General features: G+C 42.6%; 1 protein-coding gene across 9 annotated transcripts in view; it reads left to right on the top strand.

The window, feature by feature from the left end:
* Window positions 1-27,439, top strand: part of LOC131243080 (uncharacterized protein At5g43822-like) — a 73,843-nt gene that overhangs the window by 8,065 nt on the left and 38,339 nt on the right. For all 9 annotated transcript variants that reach the window (XR_009169847.1, XR_009169848.1, XM_058242160.1 and 6 more), the window contains exon 2: window positions 17,871-17,989. Coding sequence is in view for 7 of the 9 variants with exons in the window: in XM_058242160.1 (XP_058098143.1) it covers window positions 17,871-17,989 (119 nt within the window). In the remaining 2 variants the exon portion in view is untranslated. The remainder of the gene's footprint in view (window positions 1-17,870; window positions 17,990-27,439) is intronic.

The raw sequence follows: 27,439 nt of genomic DNA, 5'->3' as shown, positions 1-27,439 counted from the left end.
ATGTCGCAGGGGGTTCCACCAGATGAAGGGAGTAAATTAGACACATAAATCAGGTGGGCCATGCTGTTGGACTGGACGTCCAGTAGCAACCCAATGGGTTGGGCATCCTATGTGTAGGCAGCCCTATGGGCCTGGATAATTGGCCCATAACTCACCCAAATAGACCCCAAAAAAGGAAACTACAGAGGGAGGTGGTCATGTCCCACCTGGACCAAGATTGGATGGGTGGTGGGACAACAAAATACATTAAGGTGGGCCCACAAGGTGGCTTGGACGACCAGCCAAGGCTGGATGCCCCAGCCTGGTGGGCCACTCTAGGCTGCACCACGGACGGTACAGGGGCCCGATGGCCCTGAAAATTTGCAGGGTGGTCCTTCCATGGGTGGGCCACACCTCCACAAAATTTCGCGATTTTTAGATGATTAGAAGTGTTTTAATTAATTTAAAGAAAACAGACAGTCTAGAAATTCTGTCTGACATGGACGTCCCAACGTGGTGGGCCGGTCCAGCCCTTGCCACGGTGTGCATAGGGGTCCTTTGGCCCCAAAAATTGGTAGGTGGGTCCTACCATGGGTGGGCCATCTCTCTGTAAATTTTCATGATTTTTGGATACCCTGGAGTATTTTAATTAAATTCGGAATTATAATCTGTCCCGGGTGAAATGTTGCTGGAATTATAACTGTCCCTATGTTTGGGACCACATGGAGTGGGCCTGGACCCATCTAAACCCTTGAAAAATTGGGGGAAAAGGTGGCCCTCCATCTGGACAACAAGTGGGGTCCACTGGGGTGGCCCACTTCTTCCAGAAAGTCAGGTGAATATATTGTTTTCCTCCATACTGTATTGCTGAACTGTCCAGAAATTTCTGGATAGTTAGCCATCTTTGGCCCAACCCATGGGCCTCAAACATGGGAGGTAGGGTGTGGGCCCTATACCACATCAAAGTGGGGTCCACACACTACAAAACCCCTAAAGAAATTTGGGATAAAAAGGCCTGCAAATAGGTCTAAACAGTAGCCTAAAACACATGCTCCAACTGGGCTTGAAATCTGGACAGCAACATATGCTGCCCATATTTCGGCCCATATAAATTAATCCAAGGGTTTATTACCCTGATCCATCAAGTGGGGTCCACCGTGATGGGTTAGCAAGATTCCAGATACATTAGTGCATTAAAATCTCCAGGAAAAATCAAGTTTGGAAGCCACCCAACCCATGCATGCATGCATGGTGGGCCTGGACGTCCAACAAGGTGGGCTTGGACGTCCCATCTCCCTGATGGATCTGAGACGTTGCTGACCTCCTTAGTGGGCCACACATCATCAGAAATAAATAGAAGAAAAAAGAGGGAAAGGGAGAGAGAAGGAGAGTGATCCGGCCATTGGTGGAAAGTCCCGCCACTAATAGACTTTCCACACCACAATCCATGCTATCCACCTTGTATATATGTTATATGCAAGCTACTATACATCAAGAAAAGTTGCTGGAGGGTGGGGCCACCTTTCCCCACTATGCATGCAAAGGCCTAAATGGCTTATGAGATGCTAGAATGAAGAGGAAGTACATCATGGTGGGTCCATGGAGGATGGCCCACCATGGAAGGAATGAGTAAGATCTAGGCCCATGACCTTCATCCTAGGAGCCATGTAGGGCCTCCACCATGGATTGGTGGGCCTTACATGCTTCCATGTATGTAGCAAAAGGAAAAGGAGAAAGGGAAGAAGAAGAAACACTCACATCAAAGATGATCACCAAACTTCCACACCAAGATTCTCTAGCACCAAGGGAAATGGATCAATGGTGGAGATGGGGTTTCAAGGTTAGATGGTGGAGGATTAAGGAAGAAGGAGGCTTGAAAAATGGAGGGAGGGTTGGACGTCCCAACCCCTCTAGTAATGAAGGAGAAGAAATGAGGAAGAGAGAGGAGAGAAGGAAGGTTGTAGCCATATCAATGATGAGTTTGCTTGGGAAGGGAGGCCTTGGTAAGGGCAAGTAATGATGCCTATCTTAGGGAAGGAAGCTAATGATGGTCTTGGATAGAGATGTTATATGATGGCTAGCTAGGCTAGTTGCTTAGGGAGGCTATAGCTATTATAGTTATCTAGAAAAGGTATAGGCTAGCTAAACTAGACACCTAGGGAATGATTACACCTAGGGTGGGCCTTGCTTCCTAGGGATGTGCACACCCTACTAAAGTGGGTCCTACATTAAATCAAGGGTCAAGAACTGCAATTGGTACATCTTTTGATCTACCCATCGGATTGGTGCACGAGACGCAACATCGGAACCACGATGACGATGCGAACAAGATGGCATAGGTCTCGGGTCGATCCGAGTCGGGTCTACATGACCGGACTCAAAGATGACTGCAAACACAATCCGAGGGTCGCGGGTCGCCGGAATTCGACTGGTAGGACCGTGGGATTAAGAGAAATGAAATGCATACCTACATACACGTGCACACATGCGAACTCGGGTCTGGTCTCACAACTCCCTACCGACAAAGAAATTTCATCCTCGAAATTGACAAAATCGGAACAATAAAAATGCATAAACATCATCACATCATATATATATATATCAATCATCAATCACAAGAGAAGGCAATACAAGCAATCAATCATTGAACAAATGGGGATAACGCTCTCTAATCTTGGCCTCGCGTTCCGAAGATGCCTCGACCTCCTAATGATGACCCCATAGCACTTTCACCATGGGAATGACCTTGGTCCTGAGGACCTGTTCCTTTCGATCAAGAATACGAATCGGTTGCTCAATGTAAGAAGCATCCTCATGGACCTCAAGTGGTTGTCATTCACTCACAGGAATAGTGTCCGACCCACATTTCCGCAACATAGAAACATGGAATACGTCGTGGATCGCAGCCAACTCAGGAGGTAAGGCAAGCCTATAGGCCACAGCGCCCTACGCGCTCAGTAATCTCAAAAGGTCCAATGAATCTCGGGGCAAGCTTGCCCTTCACGCCCTTCATAGGTGAGACCTTGAGATATACCATGTCCCAGACTGCGAACTCGAGGGGTCGACACCGATGATCAGCAAAACTCTTATGCCGGCTCTAAGTCGTGCGCATTCTCTACCTGATAACATCAATAGCCTCTGATGTCTGCTGCACAAGCTCGAGACCTAAGAGACGACGCTCTCCAACCTCGGTCCAACAACTTGGAGATTTGCACAGTCTACTATAAAGTGCCTCAAAAGGAGCCATGCCGATAGTCGCCTGATAGCTATTGTTGTACGCGAACTCGGCGAGGCGCATATGCTCATCCTAACTGCCCGCAAAGTCGATCACACAAGCTCTGAGCATATCCTCAAGGATCTGGTTGACCCTTTCAGTCTGCCCATCCGTCTGCGGATGATAAGCGGTGATGAGACACAAAGTGACTCCCATCGCTTGCTGGAAACTCCTCCAAAACTGAGACGTGAATCTGGAGTCTCGGTCTGAAACGATCGAAACTGGGATACCATGCAGTCTCACTATCTCCTCAATGAACACCTTTGTAAGCTGGTCCATCGACCAGGAAGCACGCACTGGAATGAAATGAGCCGACTTCCTCAGACGATCGACGATAACCCAGATGGTATCGTAACCGCGCCGAGTCCTCTGCAAACCTGCGATGAATTCCATTGACACGTGCTCCCACTTCCACTCTGGAATGCTCAACGGCTGCAAGGGTGTAAGTGCTATAGTTTATATCCCTGTCTGTTGTCAAATTTGTGGTGCCAAAATCACTGTTATATATAACTTGCATAAGTGAAGCTCTCTCAAGGATCAACATTCATGAACAAGCTAAGCTCACAACAAGCAAAGCTCACAAGTACAAGGATCAATCTTGAATGCAAGAACTACTCACAAGACAAGACTCAAGCTGCAAGACTTCAAGAAGAGTACAAGGCAGTTTGTAAAGAACTCAAGACACTTTCAAGATTGAGCTACATCAAGATTTCAAGATTGAGCTACATCAAGATTTCAAGATTGAACTACATCAAGACTTCAAGGCTCATACTTCAAGGTCACTAGTTCCTAATGTTTCAATGTCCTTACTTCATGGTTGAGGTTTGACTGACCTTAGGTTGACCTTAGAAGTAGGTCACTTTGGATACATAAATCGAATGTTTATTTTACATAAGTTTGGTCTGTTCTTCGACTAGTCCTAGGCCTTCTTCGACTAGTCCTAGAGTTGCTTTGACTAGTCTAAGAAATTCCTCGATCAGTCGTGAGTTTGTTACAAATTTCGGATAAAATCATAGCTTCGACTAGTCTAGAATCTGTTCGACCGATCGAAGGAAGAGTGTTACGCATTTTCGACCGATTGAAAATCTTCGACTCAAAATCCAGCGATGTTTTTGAGTTCTTCGACCTCGAAGGAGACCTTCGACGATCGAAGGTGACTACGACGATCGAAGGAGACCTTCGACCGATCGTAGAACGGTCAAAGCTTATCGCACCTGATTTTTCAAATATCTGATATTGCTTCGACTAGTCGAAGAGCTCCTTAAGTCGAAGACGCGATCCGCTCACTTATAAATAGGGCACGAATCTCGAAGAAATCATCGAATTAATTAATCCATTCAAGCCAATCTTCGTCGAACTTCGAGAGATAATTCTGCTCCATCTAAGCTAAGTGTGCTTATTTAATATTCTCTTTCCTTAGCTTCATTTAATTGATTTTGTTTTTCTATTCCAATCTAATTTGATAAGAGGAATTGTTATTCCCTTGCTTTGGAATCAAAATCAATTAAGGCAAGCCCTATTTGGTTTAATTTAAAATCTATTAGAATTAGAACCATTGTAATTGAGTCCTGGACATTGAACTTGGACATTCAATCATCTACTCTGATTTGGTTCTACCGGGCTGCTACAACGAAGGAGATAATCGGGTATTTTACATTTAATTGTAAATTCCTTTCTGTTTTGGTTTCTTTCAAGATTTGCAGAAAAATCTTGTTGTATTAGTTATCCTGATGAGAGCCAGAAAACTCGAAGTGGGGTTTTTAATTGTGTAAGCCTACGACAAAGACACAATTGTAAAGGTTTTGGGTGAACCGGGAAAATCTATTTTGTTAGTGAACGCTAATATCCCCTGTGTGAGGATATTAGGAGTGGAGTAGCATTCTGTGTGGCTGTTGTTTAACAGTTGGTGAACACACAGGCGAACCACTATAATCCCTTGTGTTGTGGTTGAATGATTTATACGTCTGATCTTTAATTATTCTTTTGTGGGATGTATGTATGGTGGTGAATGTTGCAATCATTTAATTCAAGCATTGTGAGAATTTTGTAATAGTTTAGAATTTATTTTCTGCTATTCCTTTATCAGCTTGATATTCAATTTCCTTTAAAAGTTGTTCCAGCAAGGTTGCCCTGCCATTTTTATGGTGTATGGCTGTCCCTAGAACAATACATTTGTGATTATAATTTATTTTAATTCAGTTTGTATTTATTTCTGTATTCCTCTTCGGTTTGAGATTTGATACAAAGATCTTTCTAGAAATAAGGTTGTCCTACCATAAACTCTGGTTTTTGGTGAAAGGTTGTCCTTAGAACAACATTTGTATCAACCTCTCAAGATCTGAATTTTGAGGCTGTTTTACTTTCCTGCATTGTGATTTACTTTGGCTATCATATTCTTTTAATTCCGCTGTTATAAGTTTTATTTGGCATTGTCCTATTCACCCCCTCCTCTAGGACATATAGCTAGGCCTTTTTAAAGGGACCAGGGGGTCTTTGATGATTGGCCTTGACACGTTGGCATGTGTCACACTTGGCCACAAAACTAGCAATCTAGCGCTTCATCCCCTGCCAAAAATACTACCTCCTCATATCACGATATATCTTCGTGGAGCCCGAGTGAATAATAAGTCTCGATCGATGTGCCTCGGTCATCAAATCACGACGCAACTCTGGCACCTCCGGGACACAAGCAGCCTCTGAAGCGTAATCCACCATCGGAACCAATCTGCCAGTCTGGCTGCTCCATGGATGCGGCCTCTGCTCGGTACTCTTGAAGGGACTCATCCGTCTGCTGGGCCTTGATCACCTTAGCCACCAAAGAGGGTTGAATCGACAAGCTCGAAAGCTGAACAATGGAAAACTGCATACCGAACTCAAAGTCAAACTCTGAAACATCCTTGAGCATCTGCCACTTATGCACCATCATCTATGCCACCAGGCCTCGTGGCTGACGGCTGAGCGCGTCCGCCACCACGTTTGCCTTATCCGGGTAGTACTGAAAGTCGAAATCATAGTCCTTCAATAGCTACATCCATCGCCTCTGACGTAAGTTCAACTTGGACTGCGAAAATAGATAGTTCGAGCTCTTCTCGTGAGACCCGACCTGAGTTCGCATGTGTGCATCTGTGTGTAGGTATGCATTTCATTTCTTTTGATCCCGTGGTCCTACCGGTCTAATTCCGGCGACCCGCGACCCTGGATTGTGTTTGCGATCATCCTTCAGTCTGGTCACGTAGACCCGACCCGGATAGACCCGAGACCTATGTCATCTTGTTCGCATCATCGCCGCGGTTCCGATGCCGCGTCTCGTGCGCCAATTCGATGGGTAGATCAAAAGATGTACCAATTGCAATTCTTGACCCTTGATTTAATGTGAGACCCACATTCTCGGCTCCTGAAGTAGGTTCCGATTATAGGATCCTACAAGGAGGATTTCCATAACAGTATAATCATTACCAATACGAGCATACCCAAGATCACAGCAAGTATATCTGAGAACAACAAAGGCACACATCACAAAATCCACTATGAATTTGAACTTTTACAAGCTTTCATAAGGTCCAAAAGGACATACATAAAATAATAGAAGAAGGAGAGAAAACTCTGCAACACTGGGGTCCTCAAGCTCAGCTCTAATCAAAGCTCTACCGCTACGACGCCTGCCTAGGATCTCTTGCACGCATCAATCGTGCATAAGCTTATAGAAGCTTAGAGGGTAGTGCAAGTGTGTGACAATGGTGCACAGAAGAATAGTAAGAGGTATAGGAAGAGAAACATGCTTAATGAAAATATCACAAGCCTTACCAAGGCTTATCATGAATACGAGTACTGGGCGCTATACCAAGGCAATGCATGAAGGGGCTTATACAGCCGATGCGAATGGGATGCAAAATAATGTCAGTGCTCATAACCAATCCACATATCAAGTATATTTCCAATCATAAGGAAATCACCGGGGTCCATTACACTGCTGGATGACTACCGCTCTACAGACCCCGCATAGTCAAACGAGCGTAAGAGACCTCACCACCCTGCCTGCGGATAGCCAATCACTAGCAAGGCCTGAAAGTAGCGGACCCATTTACAAGCTGGTCAGACTCAGCCTAGTAATGCCTTCTTACATCAGGCAAGTAAGGCCACACCCCTACCCAACCGACTACACGACAGTGGGAGTCGCGGCCTAACGGTATAAGGCCCTCGTACGCTCATAGTTTCCACTTAATCACGGCGTTGGGGCAGATTCTTGGTACTATGGAAGTTTTGGGAATTTCACCCATGGGCATCCTATGTACCCGGTATGCTCAAGTAATATTTCCAGTGTCCACACATACACCTATCCACGAATGTCCCTGCGGAGGCAAGGCTCTAATGAAGCAAGGGCGGTATCATCATGAAATGCGATGCCAATGCATGAGTCACACGTATAGATCACGCACAAGCTTCAGGCACTCAATGTGCACAAGGGGAGAAACTCCATCCCTCTATGACCACCACACAATGCAATCAATTCACACAAATGATGCATATGGGTCACAATGAAGTAAGTGCGCTAACTGTAGAATATATATATTCTTCCTTCCCAAGGAGGGACAAGGTCTAGATACATAGACAGGTACTCTAAGGAGAAGTGAAGTCCTCTAGTGGGTGCCCAATAGTTTGGGATAGCCCACAAGCTAAGAAAGTCATAAACCCAAGGAAGAAGCGGTCCTAATCAAGGGCCCAATGTAGACCTTCAACCACCTATAGGAACCCTATGGGCCTACCTTAGGGCCACCAGGGAGGACATCCAACCTCAACTGGGTCCCAAAAGGTATCCCGCTACGCATATAAAGTAAAGTCCAAGGCCCAAGCAATCCATGGTCTAGTGGGTCATACACTAAGCCCAATACATAGGCAACATGGTGGGCCCTCAAGCAAGGTCATGGGTCCACTCATTGTGGTGGGCCTAATGGGCAGCCCATTATTCCAACATATGGGTAATCATTATAGTTAACACAAGTAAGTCGGGCCTCACATCTCGACCCAAGTATGGATTTATTTTAATGGGCAAGCAAGGGCTCAACTACTTGAGTATTTGGCCCATAAAACCCATCATTATGGCATGATAAATATAGGCCCCAAGGGTCCAATGGGCCTATCAGAAGTTCCAGCCCAACTAAGGCTATAAGGCCCAACAATTAACTAGGAGACTAGTCCAATAAGAATCCAATTGGAAAGAGCCTTTAAATATGCACTAATTAAGCCCAAAAATCTAATTAAAATGGGGCAAGATATGTGTAACAATATCCCCAAATTTGGTGGGCCATGCTAGCCCAAAACATCCATTTATGGGTAGCAACCATGAGCCTATTGCTAGAATTTCAGCCCACCCACAATCTGACATTGCTGGAAATTCAAAAATTAATTAAATTATATGTTTATTTTAAATCCTGGTGACCCATACATGTCACAGGGGGTTCCACCAGATGAAGGGAGTAAATTAGACACATAAATAAGGTGGGCCATGCTGCTGGACTGGACGTCCAGCAGCAGCCCAATGGGCTGGGCGTCCCATGTGTAGGCAACCCTATGGGCCTGGGTAATTGGCCCATAACTCACCCAAATGGACCCCAAAAAAGGAAACTGCAGAGGGAGGTGGTCATGTCCCACATGGACCAAGATTGGATGGGTGGTGGGACAACAAAATACATTAAGGTGGGCCCACAAGGTGGCCTGGACGGCCAACCAAGGCTGGACTCCCCAACCTGGTGGGCCACTCCAAGCTGCACCACGGACGGTACAGGGGCCCGATGGCCCTGAAAATTTGCAGGGTGGTCCTTCCATGGGTGGGCCACACCTCCACAAAATTTCGTGATTTTTGGATGATTAGAAGTGTTTTAATTAATTTAAAGAAAACAGACAATCCAAAAATTCTGTTTGACATGGACGTCCCAACGTGGTGGGCCGGTCCAGCCCTTGCCACGGTGTGCACAGGGGTCCTTTGGCCCCAAAAATTGGTAGTTGGGTCCCACCATGGGTGGGCCACCTCTTTATAAATTTTCATGATTTTTGGATATCCAGAAGTATTTTAATTAAATTCGGAATTACAATCTGTCCCGGGTGAAATGTTGCTGGAATTATAACTGTCCCTATGTTTGGGACCACATAGAGTAGGCCTGGACCCACCCAAACCCTTGAAAAATTAGGGGAAAAGGTGGCCCTACATCTGGACAACAAGTGGGGTCCACTGGGGTGGCCCACTTCTTCTAGAAAGTCAGTTGAATATATTGCTTTCCTCCATACTGTATTGCTGAACTGTCCAGAAATTTCTGGATAGTTGGCCATCTTTGGCCCAACCCATGGGCCTCAAACATAAGAGGTAGGGTGTGGGCCCTATACCACATCAAAGTGGGGTCCACACACTACAAAACCCCTAAAGAAATTTGGGATAAAAAGGCCTGCAAATAGGTCTAAACAATAGCCCAAAACACATGCTCCAACTGGGACTGAAATCTGAACGGCAACATATGTTGCCCATATTTCGGCCCATATAAATTAATCCAAGGGTTTATTACCCTGATCTATCAAGTGGGGTCCACCTTGATGGGTTAGCAAGATTCCAGATCTATTAGTGCATTAAAATCTCTAGGAAAAATCAAGTTTGGAGGCCACCCAACCCATGCATGCATGGTGGGCCTGGACGTCCAACAAGGTGGGCTTGGACCTCCCATCTCTCTGATGGATCTGAGGCGTTGCTGACCTCCTTAGTGGGCCACACATCATCAGAAATAAATAGAAGAAAAAGGAGGGAAAGGGAGAGAGAAGGAGAGTGATCCGACCATTGGTGGAAGGTCTTACCACTAATGGACCTTCCACAATGCAATCCATGCCATCCACCATGTACATATGTTACATGCAAGCTACTATACATCAAGAAAAGTTGCTGGATGGTGGGGACACCTTTCCCCACTATGCATGCAAAGACCTAAATGGCCTATGAGATGCTAGAATGAAAAGGAAGTACATCATGGTGTGTCCATGGAGGATGGCCCACCAAGGAAGGAATGTGTAAGATCTAGGCCCATGGCCTTCATCCTAGGAGCCATGTAGGGCCTCCACCATGGATTGGTGGGCCCTACATGCTTCCATGCATGTAGCAAAAGGAAAAGGAGAAAGGAAAGAAGAAGCACCCACCTCAAAGATGATCACCAAACTTCCACACTAAGATTCTCTAGCACCAAGGGAAATGGATCAATGGTGGAGATGGCGTTTCAAAGGTTAGATAGTGGGGGATTAAGGAAGAAGGAGGCTGGAAAAATGGAGGGAGGGTTGGACGTCCCAACCCCTCTAGCAATGAAGGAGAAGAAAAGAGGAAGAGAGAGGAGAGAAGGTTATAGCCATAGCAATAATGAGTTTGCTTAGGAAGGGAGGCCTTGGTAAGGGCAAATAATGATGCCTATCTTAGGGAAGGAAGCTAATGATGGTCTTGGTTAGAGAGGTTATATGATGGCTAGCTAGGCTAGTTGCTTAGGGAGGCTGTAGCTATCATAGCTAGCTAGAAAAGGTGTAGGCTAGCTAGACTAGACACCTAAGGAATGATTACACCTAAGGTGGGCCTTGCTTCCTAGGGATATATGCACACCCTACTAAAGTGGGTCTCACATTAAATCAAGGGTCAAGAATTGCAATTGGTACATTTTTTGATCTACCCATCGGATTGGCGCACGAGACGCGGCATCGGAACTGCTGCGACGATGCGAACAAGATGACATAGGTCTCAGGTCTATCCGAGTCGAGTCTACGTGACCAGACTGAAGGATGATCGCAAACACAATCCGGGGTCGCGGGTTGCCGGAATTCGACCGGTAGGACCACAGGATCAAAAGAAATGAAATGCATACCTACACACACATGCACACATGCGAACTCAGGTCGGGTCTCACGAGAAGAGCTCGAAGTATCTATTTTCGCAGTCCGAGTTGAACTTGCGTCAGAGGCGATGGATGGAGCTATTGAAGGACTATGATTTCGACCTTCAGTACCACCCGGGTAAGGCAAACGTGGTGGTGGACGCGCTCAGCCGTCAGCCACGAGGCCTGGTGGCACAGATGATGGTGCATAAGTGGCAGACGCTCAATGATATTTCAGAGTTTGACTTTGAGTTCGGTATGCAGTTTTCCATTGTTCAGCTTTCGAGCTTATCAATTCAACCCTCTTTGGTGGCTAAGGTGATCAAGGCCCAGCAGACGGATGAGTCCCTTCAGGAGTACCGAGCAGAGGCCGCATCCGTGGAGCAGTCAGACTGGCAGATTGGTTCCGATGGTGGATTACGCTTCAGAGGCTGATTGTGTCCCGAACGTGCCAGAGTTGCGTCGTGATTTGATGACCGAGGCACACCGATCGAGACTTACTATTCACTCGGGCTCCACGAAGATATATCGTGATATGAGGAGGCAGTATTTTTGGCAGGGGATGAAGCGCTAAATTGCTAGTTTTGTGGCCAAGTGTGACACATGCCAACGTGTTAAGGCCAATCATCAAAGACCCCTGATCACTTACAGCCGTTGAGCATTCCAGAGTGGAAGTGGGAGCACGTGTCAATGGAATTCATCACAGGTTTGCCGAGGACTCGGCGCGGTCATGATACCATCTGGGTTATCGTGGATCGTCTGAGGAAGTCGGCTCATTTCATTCCGGTGCGTGCTTCCTGGTCGATGGACCAGCTTGCAAAGGTGTTCATTGAGGAGATAGTAAGACTGCACGGTATCCCAGTTTCAATCGTTTCAGACCGAGACTCCAAATTCACGTCTCAGTTTTGCAGGAGTTTCCAGCAGGCGATGGGGGTCACTTTGTGTCTCATCACCGCTTATTATCCGCAAACGGATGGGCAGACCGAAAGGGTCAACCAGTCCTTGAGGATATGCTCAGAGCTTGTGTGATCGACTTTGCGGGCAGTTGGGATGAGCATATGAGCCTCGCCGAGTTCGCGTATAACAATAGCTATCAGGCGACTATCAGCATGGCTCCTTTTGAGGCACTTTATAGTAGACTGTGCAAATCTCCTAGTTGTGGGATCAAGGTTGGAGAGCGTCGTCTCTTAGGTCTCGAGCTTGTGCAGCAGACATCAGAGGCTATTGATGTTATCAGGTAGAGAATGCGCACGACTTAGAGCCGGCAGAAGAGTTTTGCTGGTATTGGCCGTAACGGCCGATACGTAACGGTAACGGTGTGACCCATTACGCGATACGGGGTCGAAACGGCCGTTACGGAATTCTGTGACCATAACGGCCGTTACGGAGCCCTGAAAAAAAAAAAAAAATCTTACCTTTTTTTTTCCTTTCTTTTCTTCTTCTTCTTCTCTTTCTTCTTCTTCTTCTTCTTCTTCTTCTTCTCGAGCAGCTGCGGCTGCGGCTGCGGCTGCTTCTTCCTCTTCCTCTTCTTCTTCTTCCTCTCTCTCTCTCACTCTCTCTCTCTCTCTCTCAATCTCTTCTTTCCCCCTTTCCCTCCTTTTTTCTTCTCTTCTTTCCCTCTTTTTTTCTTTTCGTTTCCCTCTCTCTCCATTTTTTTTTTTTTAATTTGCAGCAGCTAGCTGCTACTGCCGTAGGTACGTGTCCCGCAAAGACGAGCGCTGACAGTCCTCGAGCTCCGAGTTGTACGAATAGTTCAAAGGAGATCAAAGTTATTTGGGCTCCATAGTGATGTATTTATTACATCTACACCGTTCATCTATTTTCAGAGATCATTTTTGAACACCACCCAAAAAATGAATTATATCCAGAGATCATTTGGACCACACCAAAAATAGCAACAGAGATAATGATTTTCACGGTTAAATAATTTGTAGGGCGCACGGTAATGTTTATTTTCCATCCAATCTGATCAGATCCGAGTGGGCCCCACTATGATGTATATTTTTTATCTATATCGTCCATCCATTTTGCCACGTCATTTTACGTCAGGATTCAAAAAATTAATAATATCCAAATCTCAGGTGGACCACACCATAGAAAATAGTGGTTATAGAATGCTCACCATTAAAATTTTCTTAAAGTCCACTGTAATGTTTATTATCAATCTAACCTATTAATTGGGTCACATTGAGGTGGATGAAGGGAAAACACACATGTCAGCTTGATCTAAAACTTTTCTAGCCCCAATAACGGTGAACATTTAATTATTGTTGTTTTTTATGGTGCAATCCACCTGAGCTTTGGATGTGCCTCATTTTTGGGCTCATGCCCTAAAATTATTTGGCAAAATGGAGGGACGGTGTGGATATAACACATTCATCATGGGTGGGGCCCAAAAAACTTTGACACATGTGCTGCACTTTACATCTGAGTCCCTCCTAATTCAAGCTTTAAAAAATTGTACACGAGACATATATTAACTTAAAATTTGACAATTAAATTATGGACTGCAATTGCTAACTCACAATGCCAAAATCAAATTATTTGAATAGTTTTAATTGTTAATTTGTGAGCTTTTATTTTTTAAAATAGGGCCCTTTGATTTTATTTTATTTTTATGATTCATTATCCAATAAATGTCCACCAATTTATAAGTGGGATAATGACAATAAATGACATGAATTTGAGGCTGATTTGGAGAATAGATTGGTCCTCCAAGTCAGCCCCAAATTGGCAACGCCATCTACCTGAATTTAATTTCATTTTTTTTTAAAGAACTATGGGGAGAAATGATATCAAGTTGTTAAGTATATAAATTACATATTTAAAAAAATTAAATATATGAATTTTGTAGTCAAATTCAAGTTACCTGGTTAAAAAATTAATCAGACAGTCCGATACAACTTCTCACCAAAGAGTGGACCGTTACACCATCATAAACATGTTCCAATTTATAAATGAATGCATATTTGGAATGCTTAGAATATTCCGGATTTAATCTATATTTTTTCATATTTTTTTGGCAAAAAAAAAAAATTGCGTCGTTACGGACCGTTACGCCCCCGTATCCGTATCGGTTTCGGAGGGCACCGTTACGCCAACCGATACCGATACGGGACACCTTGCTTCAAGCAGATCCCCATGAAGAAAGGTGTTCTTCACATCAAGTTGGCAGCTATTCTAAATTTACAATAATAGAGATCACCACACGTATAGAATGAATCTTGGCCAAAGGGGAGGTCTCAAAGTAGTCAACCCGTAAAGTCTGAGTGTATCCCTTCGCAACTAGTCAAGCCTTTGAACGCTCTATCAAGTCATTTGGATTGTACTTGACGGTATATACCCATCTACACTCTACCACACGTTTTCCTATAGGTCGTTTAGCTAAAGTCCAAGTTTGATTTTGATCAAGTGCAATCATCTCTTCTTCGATAGCATGCTTCCACCTGTCACTATTAAGAGCCTCCTAGAATGAGTGAGGAACAAACACAAAGGCCAAAGACAAAACAAACTATCGAAAAGAATGAGATAAGCCATCAAAGGAAATAAGATGAGAGATAAGATGTTGGGTACAAGAGCGTATACCCTTACAGAGAACAATGGGCAGATAATCTTCACTAGACAATACTGGTGAAGACTCCGGAAGATCTTTAGTTGATTGATAGAGGACATGTTGGTGCACTTCATCACTTCTCTTGGAACATTTGGAGTAGACTTGCAGCAGTGGCGGATTTGAGCATTGCGTAGGATCTTGCTTTATGGATGAAGTTGTGCCTGGCACCATAGGAAGAGTGATGGAACCATCAGGTTCCAATGATCTTTTTTCCTCAGAAAAATATGGAGTAATTAAAAAAAAAAAAAGAAAAAAGAAAAAAAAAAAGAGGTGACATTAGTTGATACATATCGTCTACGAGTGATTGAATTATAACACTTGTAACTGCTCTGTGTGTAAGAGGATCTAAAAAAAGACACTTCATAACTATAACCTTGGGTTCAAATTTATTAGAAACATGGTCAAATTGATGTACAAAGCATATACACCCAAAAACTTTAGGAAGAATTGTAAACGGTTGACACTGGGGGTATATAGCCAAAAAGGAGATTTTCTACCTAAGAATGATGAAGGCATCTAGTTTATGAGATAACATGCAGTTAAAACTACATTACTCCAAAAACCTTTCAGAATCTTCACATTTAACAACAATGCCTTAGCAACCTCAAGTAAATAACAATTTTTATGTTCTATAAGTCATTTTATTGTGGTTTGTGTGCACATGATGTTTGGTGAATGATGCCATGTGATAAAAGATAGGAACGAAAATAATTCAATGTAAATAGCAACTTCCTCTCCCTCTTATTTTGTTTTTTTTTTGGCTTCTCTCTCTCTCTCTCTCTCTCTCTCTCTCTCTCTCTCTCGAGTGGGCATTACCTGCTTATATATGGAAAGTTGGTGGGAATTTGATTCTCGTTGGCTACCTACGTGGCCTATCTCAAATCCCAAGGCCTACCTCTGCTGTAGTGTGCTCAGTGTGGTTGACTTTGGGTGCTGGTGAGAATCAGATTCTCACTGCTGTGCAAAGCTCTCCTTTCAAGGTGCATTTGCTACACAACAACCTAAGGTTCCATGTGTCAAACTCTGATTGGTAGATGGTGGCCGACAAGAATCTGATTCCTGCCCACACCATTATCTTTGATTTCCCATTAGGCTTAGCTTGATTCTGGAGGTTATGAGAGGGCGCCCTGGCTGACTGGATTAGGGTTTTAAGTGTCCTCCTGAGTCAACTGGGTTCCTATGTCAAAGTCCAACCCAAGTCATACGAAGTAGTTTATCTCATCTTGGGTGGGGTGTCTACAGGTACGAATACCATAAATAATTTTGGAAACTTTACACGTCAAATAGAAAGATACGATCTGAGAACGTCATCATATTCTTCGAAGTAATGATGGAAGTTATAACATAAGGGCCTGTTTGGCCGGTCGGATTGGAAGGGATTGGATGGTATTGGACGGGATTGGAAGTCAAATCCCAGGATTGGACTGGCGTGCCAAACAGAGTCAGTGATCTGATCCCAATCCCATGGATCTTAAGACAATCCACTGACAACATCATCATTACCTTTAAATCCCATCCAATCCACCCGGAAGGGATGAGAAGCTTTAATCCTGGGATTGGCCGGGTGCGCCAGACAGACTGGATATAGCAATCCAGGGATATAGCAATCCCATGGATCTCCAGCCAATCCACTGACAAAACCATCATTATCTAGAAATCCATGCCATCCAGCCTAATACCATTCAATCCCTCCCAATCCACCCGGCCAAACGGGCCCTAAGTTTGACACCAGCTGCCAATGTCATGCAACACTCTTTTATTCGGGGTTCGGACCGATATTGAGAGCATAAAACTCCCACAGTTGCAATTTAACAAACTATTACATAGTTGATTAGGATTAAGTGCTATCTAATAGTTTATTACAAAGATTGATCATAATCAATGAGTTACCTATGAACAATTGTATTTTTCAAAAAGGCAGTTGAGAATCATTTCTTGTGCCTGTTGCATGTTTTATGAAATTTGAATGGCCAAAAGTACATTTGTTTCACAAGATCATGCAGACAAATTGGTTCAGTATTTTAGTTTGAAAAATATACTAGTTTGTTGCGCAGGACCTGGGATAGTGACTTTGAGGGAAGAAGATTGGTGGGTGTTACCCTTACCATGGGGCCTACCTTGATGATTTGCTATATATCCATGCTGTCCATCTGTTTCTCCAGCCCATTTTGGGACAGGGTCCCAAAAGTTATGCAGATCCAAATCTCAGGTGGACCACACCACAGGAAACAGTGGTGATTGAGTGCCTCACCATAAAAATTTCCAAAGGGCCCATCGTAAGATTTTCGTAATGTTTATTTGCAATCCAACTTGTTGATAATGTCAAGAAGATTTGGATGAAGGGAAAATATAAAGATCAGCTTGATTCAAAACTTTTGTGGCCCACAAAAAGTTTTTAATGGTCATTCATCACTGTTTCTAGTGGTGTGGTCCACCTGAGATTTTGATCTTCTTAAGTTTTGGGATCTCATCCTAAAATGAGACGGAGAAACAGATGTACGGCATGAATATACAACAAATACATCAAGGTGGGCCCAACACTTTTAGGGTAACACCCACTGAGGTGTTACCTGGGTAACAGCTAATCTGCTCCCAACTTTGACGGGTGGGGAATGGGGATCACAAGTTATGCAGCATGGTCATCAAAATTACATTTTCTGAGAAGTATGAAGTTTGGCAATTTGCAAAGTTGAAGATTCTAATAATAAATGTTCAAAACATGGTAAATTGTGAGCAATTTTTGAAGGTTTGTGAGTTTCCTTGCTTGTGGTAGCTGCCTCAAGGTAAATCCTGGATCACTGAGAGGAGATTTGTGCCATTTTTTTTTTTAATTGTAATGCTTGAAACTGTTTTCTCAATTTTTGTCTTTCTTTTACTTTTTTACTTTTTTCCTCTCTCCATTATTCTTTCCTTTTAGTTTTCTTTTTGTTAAGTGTTGGTCTTCGCTTTCTACAATCAGTTGAATCTTATTTTTGGTATTGAAGTTCTGCTTGCTTTTTTGAGACTGGTTGCCATCTTCTTCACTTGCAAAATGAGAAATCCCCATAATTTTTGAAAAAAAGTGTAATTGTAGATTCTTCAATTTATTCATTCTTTTTATTTTTTTCATCACCAGGTGCTTGACGACTCAAGAAGTTATGGGGAACTAACATGTGTCCATGGCATGAGAGAGGTTCTGTTGGGGAAACAGATGGAGACCCTGGAAATCATTTTTCGTTCCATTAGAGAGACTTTGTGAGCTTATCATGTCTCATGCTTCATAGTTCTGCTGAAGAAATTTCATGTGCCATTTTCTTCTTTACTGTTTGAATATCTCTTAAGTGATAAATTAGGTGGGCATATCTTGTTATACTTATGATTGATATATTACAATGCAAATTAACTTGCTTTCTAACTTATCTCATATCATGGATGTGATTGCAATTTATATATGCTACCATGTTAAGATTGAAGCAATAATAGGCTTGTTGATGCACTTTTACAACTTGCTATTACCGTCAAGGTATTCAATAACAATAACAGTGGCTGTAATAACAATAACAGTGGCCGTAACAGCCACTGCTGTTACTGTTGGGATACGGGCTGTAATGGTTGTGACAACCATTTTTTTCTTTTTCTTTCTTTCTTTATTTTTATTTTATTCTTGTAAATACCTGTATCGGCCCTGTAACGCATCGTCACGGGCCTGGTAACGCATAGCAGTTCCCCTACATAACTGTTTTTAAATTCCTTGATTGCCGTAGAGAGGATCTCAATTCTCAACCATATAGCTAATTGTCTTGTCTTTTTTCTTCTTTTATTTTCTTCTACCATTAGTAAATAGGATGAAAAGAATGACAAATATGAATGATCCCATGAAAGCTATCCTTTGCAAAACCAAATTATAGGCATAAAACAAACCTAAGTCAAAAGCTCCACCCAATTTGCATTTAAACATTTTTCCTATGACTGTTGACATGGAGTTTGTTACTCACCAAAAACGAACCTCGACTAATGTAGCAAAGTTTTAGTGCCTATCTAGATAAGCTTCAATGTTGTACACCTAAAATCACCCTCTACACCCATCCTGCAGAAGGACCATTCGAAAAAGCCTTTGTGCCAAGCACAAGCTCTCTTCGCCTATCCGCTAATGTTCAGGCGCTAACGCCTAAGCACCAGGCACATAGCTTCTTCTATCATAAGTGTTCATCTGCCTGATACCCAAGATTCCATGGAAGTGAGCTCCTCTCCATCCAATGGGAGGCTGAAATGTGTCTGTAACTATGTAAGAAACTTTTGGAGCAAAATCAAGACCCCCGAGGACTATAAATACTCCTTAGCGCATCATTTACAGGACACTTAGACGATTCAACTTGTTCTTCCTCTTGGGACTTTTGATATCAACATTCATCTCCTAATTGAAGTTGAGCCTCACTAGTTTGAATACTCCCATTCCCATTGGGAAGGCTTTGTGCCAAGCTCAAACCTCCCAGGGGAGGCTTTACCACCAATAGCTAGACTTCCCAAGGGATAGGAGTCTGCATGGGGGCCTAGACCTATTTTAGCATCTATGCCATACACATATCTCTAGGCACCAATATCTAAGGACCTTGTTTCCAGGTGATAGGCACCGACATGCAGTTTCATACATTCTTTTCATCATCTCTAGCATATGAGACCCTATGTGATGTTGGAATGATCATGCTTGTGTACACCACAAGGCTACATGGCCATCTGAAGTTGATACCTCTCAAGATACATGATATGCGTCATTAGCTAATATCCCGACACCTAACTGGCTATACGGGACGTGTAAACTCCAATGGCTATCACTATTGCTAGTACCTTAACTTGATCAATGATCTGGACACTCTAAAGATGAAAGACCTTTGTGCATAATTTGCATAAGCTATTCTATACCATGTAATGAGTTAGTTTTCTCTAGTTTTAACCTTTTAATCAAGGCGTTTTTCCCAAGGAATGTAATTAAAGGCCCATGCCAGACCACTGCCTGGAATGTACTTTGTTCGTAGAGTAAAAAAATCTCTCAACAAGGCATATTTGGGGTGCATATCCTTGTAATGGAGTCAATAGTCGAACAAACATCAATCCTTGTCATAAATTAGACAAATCTTGTAAGTAGATTCATAATGTGTTTATATCAATTGATTACTTTTTTAAAACAATCATGCTTGACAGAAAGACCAACTTAAACTGTCCTCTAAAAGAACTCTACTTTTGGAAATGGATATTAAAATGGTGAAGGTTATGTCATGAGCACAACCATAAGCCAACTAACCCAAACCCGCTTAAAAGCTGGGGTCAAGCTAAGTGTATCGGGTCTTGGGTAGGGTTCTGATCAGAAAAATGGCCAATTTAAGAAAGCAGGTTAGACTTGGGTTGACCCTAGTCCAATACATCACTTGTGTATAAATAAATATGTAGTGTGCAATAATTGTTGCCCGCTTTAGTGACAATGACATGTAGATTGATCTGAAATCTCAGGTTCGTGCACTTTCCAATTCTTCGAATTTTATGTGGTCTGGGTTGGGCTTGACCACCAGAAATGAAACCTGAGATTGGGGAAGGGGGACTCCTCTCGGAACATCTCAATAAAATTGCTTTAGTAGAAATTAATGGACGAAGGGAATGGGTGTTGCACCTTCAACTTGGCTTTGATCGGTGGAGCTGGTGTGCCCCTATTGCTTGGCAATTCAAGGCATTCCATATCGGAAACGGTGGCCGTAACGGTCACCACCATTACTGATACGGGTATCGGCTGTAATGACTGATACGGGGGCGTAAAGATTGTTACGACCACCATAATGGTTGAAAATTTTCTTTTGCGCGAAAATTTCTGGAAAATATTTAGAAAATCAAGAATAATGTAAATATTCCAACTATGTATTCATTTTTTGTTTTGAACATGTTTATAGTAGTGAAACGGTCCACTCTTTGGCGAGAGTGTTGTATCGGGCAGTCTAGTGAATTTGTGAACATGATTATATATATATACATATATATATATATATATATATATATATATATATATCTAATGTTTACACATCACAATAAAGCATTAAAACTAGAAATAAAATAAAATAAATACTACTTTTTCAAATTTTTTGAAAAAGGGCCATCAGAGCTTCTATTTGCTCAAATCACTTCTATCTACCATTTTAATATTAAAAACTACAGTAAGAGTGGTCGAAATCTATTGTAAAATGATCTAAGAGAGTTTTTGGAATGAGAAAAATAAAATTGGGGGGGGGTACGCTTTACGTCCACCGTAACGGCTGATACAGTCACAAAAAATCAACTGCCTCATTTCACCCTCGTGCGTATCATAACGGATACGGAACACCTTGCTTGGCATTGCTGTGTGAAGGTCTTCCATGGTCATTACTCTTGTGTGGTTTGATGGGGACATCAGAGGACCTACTCGGGTGTACCAGAGATGGAGCCGACCACCCACATTAGCGCAACTTTCTTTATGGATGGGAGACGGGTTTTAGATGAGGCCCGCCAGACCATTTTGAAAACCCCACTTTGGGATGATACATGTGGGCTATTTAGGAGACTACTTTAGTTACAGGATTTTTATTTCATGTTGATCCGACTGTTGGATCTTGTCGATCAAACCATCAGACCATCAAATGTTACAAATCTAGGCCTCTTGGACCCTGATCTTGCTTCCTTCATTAATTTTTTTTTTTTTTTTTTAGGATTTATTTAACAGTTGAGATTGATAGTAAGCGTTTTAATTTCTTTATTTTGGATAATGGCCTATATCATTTGAGTGGTATGGTTATAATTATTTTGAAATTTCGTTATAAAAGCATAGAGAGGTGGACATCCAACCCTAGTGGAGTATTTTTTAGAAGAAAAAAAAAAAAAAGCAGAAGGCTTTCTTTTGTGAATGTGTTTTCCTCTTTGTTTTTAGGGTTTGTGAGAAACCCTCCATTCCAATTGAGTAGTGGGATGGTAGAGGCTTGTTTGGTGGTAAACTCCCCACGGTGCATTCTTCTTCTTTCTCTTCCCCAACAAGTTATTCGTCTTCTTATCTTTTCTTCTTCCTTTCCCTTCCCTTACAACCTTTCTAAACCTATCAAAACTCATCCCAATCCATCCCTTTTCTTCTTTCTCCCTACCCATTCATGTGTGGACCTGCACGCATGTGCGTTCGTACAGACCTTCATGTATGGGCCCCGCTTCATATCTTTTCCCCTCCTTGATATCCTTCCAACCCTACCTCATTCCTATATCTTCTAAATCCGTAGAACCTCTATTCCTAAATCTCAATTCGTGAACCTAAAACCCTAACGAGATCTTTTTTTTTTTTTGTATAACCTTTCCCAAACCAGAAATTTACTCGCGTCATTGTCTATTCACGTGGTTGTTGCACTACCCACACTAGATTGGAAGCCCCTACTTCCAAGTAGGCCACTCTCGAATTATTTTATATTTTGTGCACCGCGTATGTAATAACCTAGGACCTTTGTATTACAAATCTAAATTTCTAAATATATTTTATGGATATGTTTGATTTTACATGTTAATTGTTGGAATTAATGCGTAATTGATCTCTCATCTTGCATACTAGGTTAGTTTCCATCGTCATACGTTAAATTTGGCATCAGAGCATATAGGTCTAGCGTAGGGTAGGTGTTTGGCAAAATTCCTATACCCATAGTAGAGCATATAGATCGCATATAGCTTGTTGAATTTTTTTGATTTGGCTTGCTGAATTTCCTGCTTGGGTATTTTCAAAGTCCCATATTGCTGGAATTTTTAGATTTCGTGACTTTAAGACACCTAGGTGCTGAATTTTCAGTTTTAGCCTTACTAGAATCATTCTAGGGTTGTCCATAGGGTTTAATGTACTAAGGGTCATCATACATAAAATACATGTGCATCATATAATATCACCTTAAGCGTCATCAAATCTGATTTTTGTACTACATTCATCATATAATACGCATACTGCTAGGTTGCCTCTCATTTGGGTCGTTTAGTGTATGCAAACGCAAACAGGTAATAGTTTTGATCTATTCCCCACCTTGAACCCAGATCAGATTGTCGAGGCTCTTGAAAAGATTAACTGTCATTTGACGACCATTGAGATGCATAATAGGACCACTGACGCGCAATTGACTGCCAGTAACTAGTGTATCATGCAGCTAGAGGCTACCTCTCATGGTACCCCCGTCATCAGGGAAAACCATCAGTCTCAAGCAGGAGAGCCAACTGATGAGGACCCAGTTGAGTAGGGTTCAGTCCTAATAGAACCGATTAGAGGTCGTAATAGGAACTTTGGTCAAGGAGTAGGTCATGTAGGACCCCATGCCTACGCGCCTTGTAGAGAGTCTTGAGATTGTTACAACCTTGAGGAACAAGTTATGAAGAGCATAAAAGTTGATGATCTCAATTTTGATGGTCACTTGAATCCGAAGCATTTCCTTGATTGGCTAGCTGACATGGACCACTTCTTCGAGTGGCGTGACATGTTAGATTGCCATCGAGCAAGGTTCACTAAGATGAAATTAATGGGTCAAGCCAAGTTATTCTGGACCAATAGAGAGTGGAAGGTAGAGCGGCATAGAGATGAACTCATTACATCATGGGTTGAGATGAAAGAACTAAAGAAAAATACGTCTGGCTCTTCTACCGTGATCGCCTTTTAGATCAGTGGCAGTCCTTGAGGCATGGGTTGCCTGTATTGGATTACATCGAGAGATTCGAGTACATGATGCAATGTGATGTTGATGAATCCCTTGCTGTGACCATGTCTCGTTTTAGGACGAGTTTGCATCTTGAGATTAGGCGTGAGCTCATCCCTCATGATGTTGGTACACTAGAGGAGGCCTACCTTAAGGTAGAGGAGCTTGAACGATACTTAGTGCAACTAACCATGAAGTGGTTTGGGTCTCGTGATTCTATTGGCAGGGTTGCTCCTCAGGGAGCTAAACCTAACCCTGGGAGCTAGACCAAAGCCCCAACTGGTGCTCCCACCTATAATAGAGATGTTAAAGGTAAGGGTCTAGTCAGCACTAGTTCAAAGGGAAGTGAGCACATACAGTTTTACTATTGCAATGGTTATTGTCACATCGCAAAGGAATGCCCAAACAAAGAAAGAGGTAAAGCTCTTATGATATGTGAGGCAAATGAGGATACTGAGGACAATTGCAATGTAGAGGAGCATGATCCTGATATTGGTGCTAGTGATAAGGAGCTTGATGATCAGGAGACTCACTATCGTAGTAGTCAGATAGGCCCTTGCACAAGCTAAAGAAAATGATGATTGGCGTAGGAACACGATCTTTAACACTTATACCAAGTGTGGAGAAAAGAATTGTAAAGTGATTGTGGACCGTGGCAACTGTGCCAATGTAGTCTCTACCAGTACCGTGAGTTGACTAGGTTTGAAAGCCAAGTCTCACCGTTAGCCTTACAGAGTATTGTGGGTTGATGAGTCTTCCATTCTGGTCTCACAATGATGTTGTATGCCCATTCAGTTTGAGTCGTTTAAGGATTCGTCGTGGTGCGATGTGGTTCCCATGGATGTTAACCACATCATCTTAGGTAGGCCCTGGTTATTTGCCTCTGACGTTACAATATTCGGTCACTCGAATATTTGTATATTCATGTTTGAGGGCAAGAAAATTAGATTGAGTCCTTAGCATACCGGAAAAGAAGGAAACCACTAAGAAGGATAATCTTAGAACTTCGAGGAAGTCTAAACTTAAGTCTCTTCACATCATTGATGAAAAAAGAATTTGAAAGAGAGACTAATAAGGATTCGGAGGTGTATGCCCTCATGAATAGAGAGGCTACCCTCCAAGTTGTGTAGAGTTGCCTAGTGAGGTGATTTTGGTGATGGATGAGTTTAATGATGTCTTTCCTGACGACCTCCCGGATGAGCTTCCACTTATGAGGGACATCTAGCACGCCATTGATCTTGTCCCCAGGTCGACTCTCCCAAACCTTCCTCATTACAATGTGAACCCCATGGAGCATGCAGAACTCAAGAAGAAAGTTGATGAGCTTCTTAGGAAATGGGTCATTCAGGAGAGCATGAGTTCATGTGCCGTGCCCACCCTTCTGATGCTCAAGAAGGATGGCATGTGGCATATATGTGTGGATAGCATATCCATAAACAAGATTACTGTTAAGTACTGATTTCCTATGTCACGCCTTGATGATACGTTGAACATGATGGCCAATGCCACAATTTTCTCCAAAATAGACCTTAAGAGTGGGTATCACCACATTCGTATTCGCCTAGGTGATGAGTGGAAAAATGCCTTCAAGATGAAGGATGAGCTGTATGAGTGGCTAGTCATGCCTATTGGGCTGACTAATGCCCCAAGTATATTTATGCGGGTGATGACCCATGTGTTGAGATCCTTCATGGGGAAGTTCCTAGTTGTGTGCTTTGACGACATCCTTATTTATAGCATGACTACGGAACAATACATCCACCTTCTGAGGCAATCGTGTTGGATCCTTAGGGTGGAGAAGTTATATGCCAACCTCAAGAAGTGTTCATTTTTGTCTAGTAGTGTCATCTTCTTAGGGTTTATCGTGTCATCTGAGGGCATGCCATCGGATCCCGAGAAAGTCAAGGCCATTGTCAGTTGGCCTAAGCCGCGTAATATTCATGACGTGTATAGCTTCCACGGCTTAACCACCTTTTAAAGACGGTTCATTAGAAGGTTTAGTTTCATCATGGCTCCCATTACCGATTGCATTAAAAAATGAGAGTTTCAATGGACTAAAGTAGCCTCTAGGGCGTTCAAAGAGATTAAGCTTAAGATGATTGAAGACTTTTGAGGTTGCTTGTGATGCGTCTGGTGTAGGTATAGGTGGAGTGCTTAGTTTGGAAGGGCATCTTGTCGCATTCTTTAGCGAAAAACCGAATGAAGCGAAGCAAAAGTATTCTACATATGGCAAGGATTTCTATGCGGGAGTGCAGTCCTTGCACCATTGGCGACATTATTTATTATCGCGGGAGTTTGTCTTATTCTTTGACCATGAGGCTTTGAGCTATCTCAACTCACAAAAGAAGTTGAACCCGATGCATGCCAAGTGGGTCCAATTTCTTCAGGAGTACACTTTTGTGTTGAAGCACAAGGCCGAGGTTGAGAATAAACTTGTTGATGCGTTGAGTTGTATGGTTGCATTACTCCATTCCATGAGCGTCGAAGTCACTAGGTTTGAGCATTTAAAGGAAGATTTATCCTAGTTGTCCAGATTTTGGAGAGGCATATGTATCGTTGTTAGATATGTCTAGGGGTTGTAGTGAGTGTGTCTTGGTTGGTGAGTTTTTGTTTAGAGGTGATAGATTGTGTATACCCTGTATGTCCCTTCGTAATCTTCATGTCTGGAGGGATAGCTAGTCATTTTGGGTGTGAAAAGACTATTGCCCCTTGTAATTATTTTAAAATTTCATTATAAAAGCATGGGGTGGGGGGGGAGGGGGTCTCCAACCCCAGTGGAGTGTTTTTTAGAAGAAGAAAAAAGAAGACTTTCTTTTGTGAAGGTGTTTTTCTATATGTTTTTAGGGTTTGTGAGAAACCCTCCCTTCTAATTGAATTGTGGAAGGGTAGAGGCTAGTTTGGTGGTGGATTCTCCAAGGTGCATTCTTCCTCTTTCTCTTCTCCAATAATGTGTTCATCTTCTTCATCTTTTCTTCTTCTTTTCCCTTACCTTACAACCTTTCCAAACCTATTAAAACCCATCCCAATCCATCCCTTTTCTTCTTTCTCCCTACCCATCCATGTATGGACCCACATGCACGTGTAGGCCCCATTTCATATCCTTTCCCTTCCTTTATCTCCTTCCAACCCTACCTCATTCCTATATCCTTTAAATCCCTAGAACCCTGATTCCCAAATCTCAATTCGTGGACCTAAAACCCTAACGAAATCTGAATTTTTTTTTTTTTTTTTTGTAAAACCTTTCCCAAACCAGAATTTTACTTGCGTCATTGTCTATTCATGTGATGCTGCACTACCCACGCTAGATTTGGAAGTCCCTACTTCTAAGTGGGCCACTCTAGAATTATTTTATATTTTGTGCACCGCGTATGTGATAACCTAGGACCTTTGTGTTAGAAATCTGAATTTCTGAATCTGTTTTGTGGATATGTTTGATTTTACATTATGATTGCTAGAGTTAATGCGTAATTGATCTCTCATCTTGCATCTTGGATTAGTTTCCATCATCCTACATCCTGGTTATCTGGTCTCAAAGGAACATGGTTATTGCAAATGGTTGTTGCATGTGTGCGAGGAGAGCAAAATGCTTTAACCATCTTGTTTCAATTTGGCTACATTTGATTGATGCTTGGTTATGTGGCCATACAATTGGAAGCCTCTATGTGTTTTTGTGTGTGTGTGTGTTGGGGGGGATTGGTCAAGGTTTCCGTTGTAATGCTTTAGCAATGCTCTCTTTAGCACTCGTATTTGCCTTTGGCCTGTGCTTCTAATAAAAGTCTCTTACCAATGAAATGGAAAAAAGAAAAAGAAATAAAGAGGAAGCCTTGAAGGGATAGCCTATTCCATCTATCAAACAACAGAGATTAAGACAAATAATCTGTTTGGCTCTTGTTTTTGTTCCATTGACTGCTGATAGGGTGGTTGGCGTCAATGTTTGAAATATCGATATCGCATTATGTATCACATCCTTAGGATAGAGATACGT

Source organism: Magnolia sinica, chromosome 4 (assembly GCF_029962835.1).
Source record: "Magnolia sinica isolate HGM2019 chromosome 4, MsV1, whole genome shotgun sequence".
Taxonomy (NCBI): domain Eukaryota; kingdom Viridiplantae; phylum Streptophyta; class Magnoliopsida; order Magnoliales; family Magnoliaceae; genus Magnolia; species Magnolia sinica.
The sequence above is the reverse complement of the archived record's forward strand: the minus strand, read 5'-3'. Positions and strand labels throughout refer to the sequence as shown.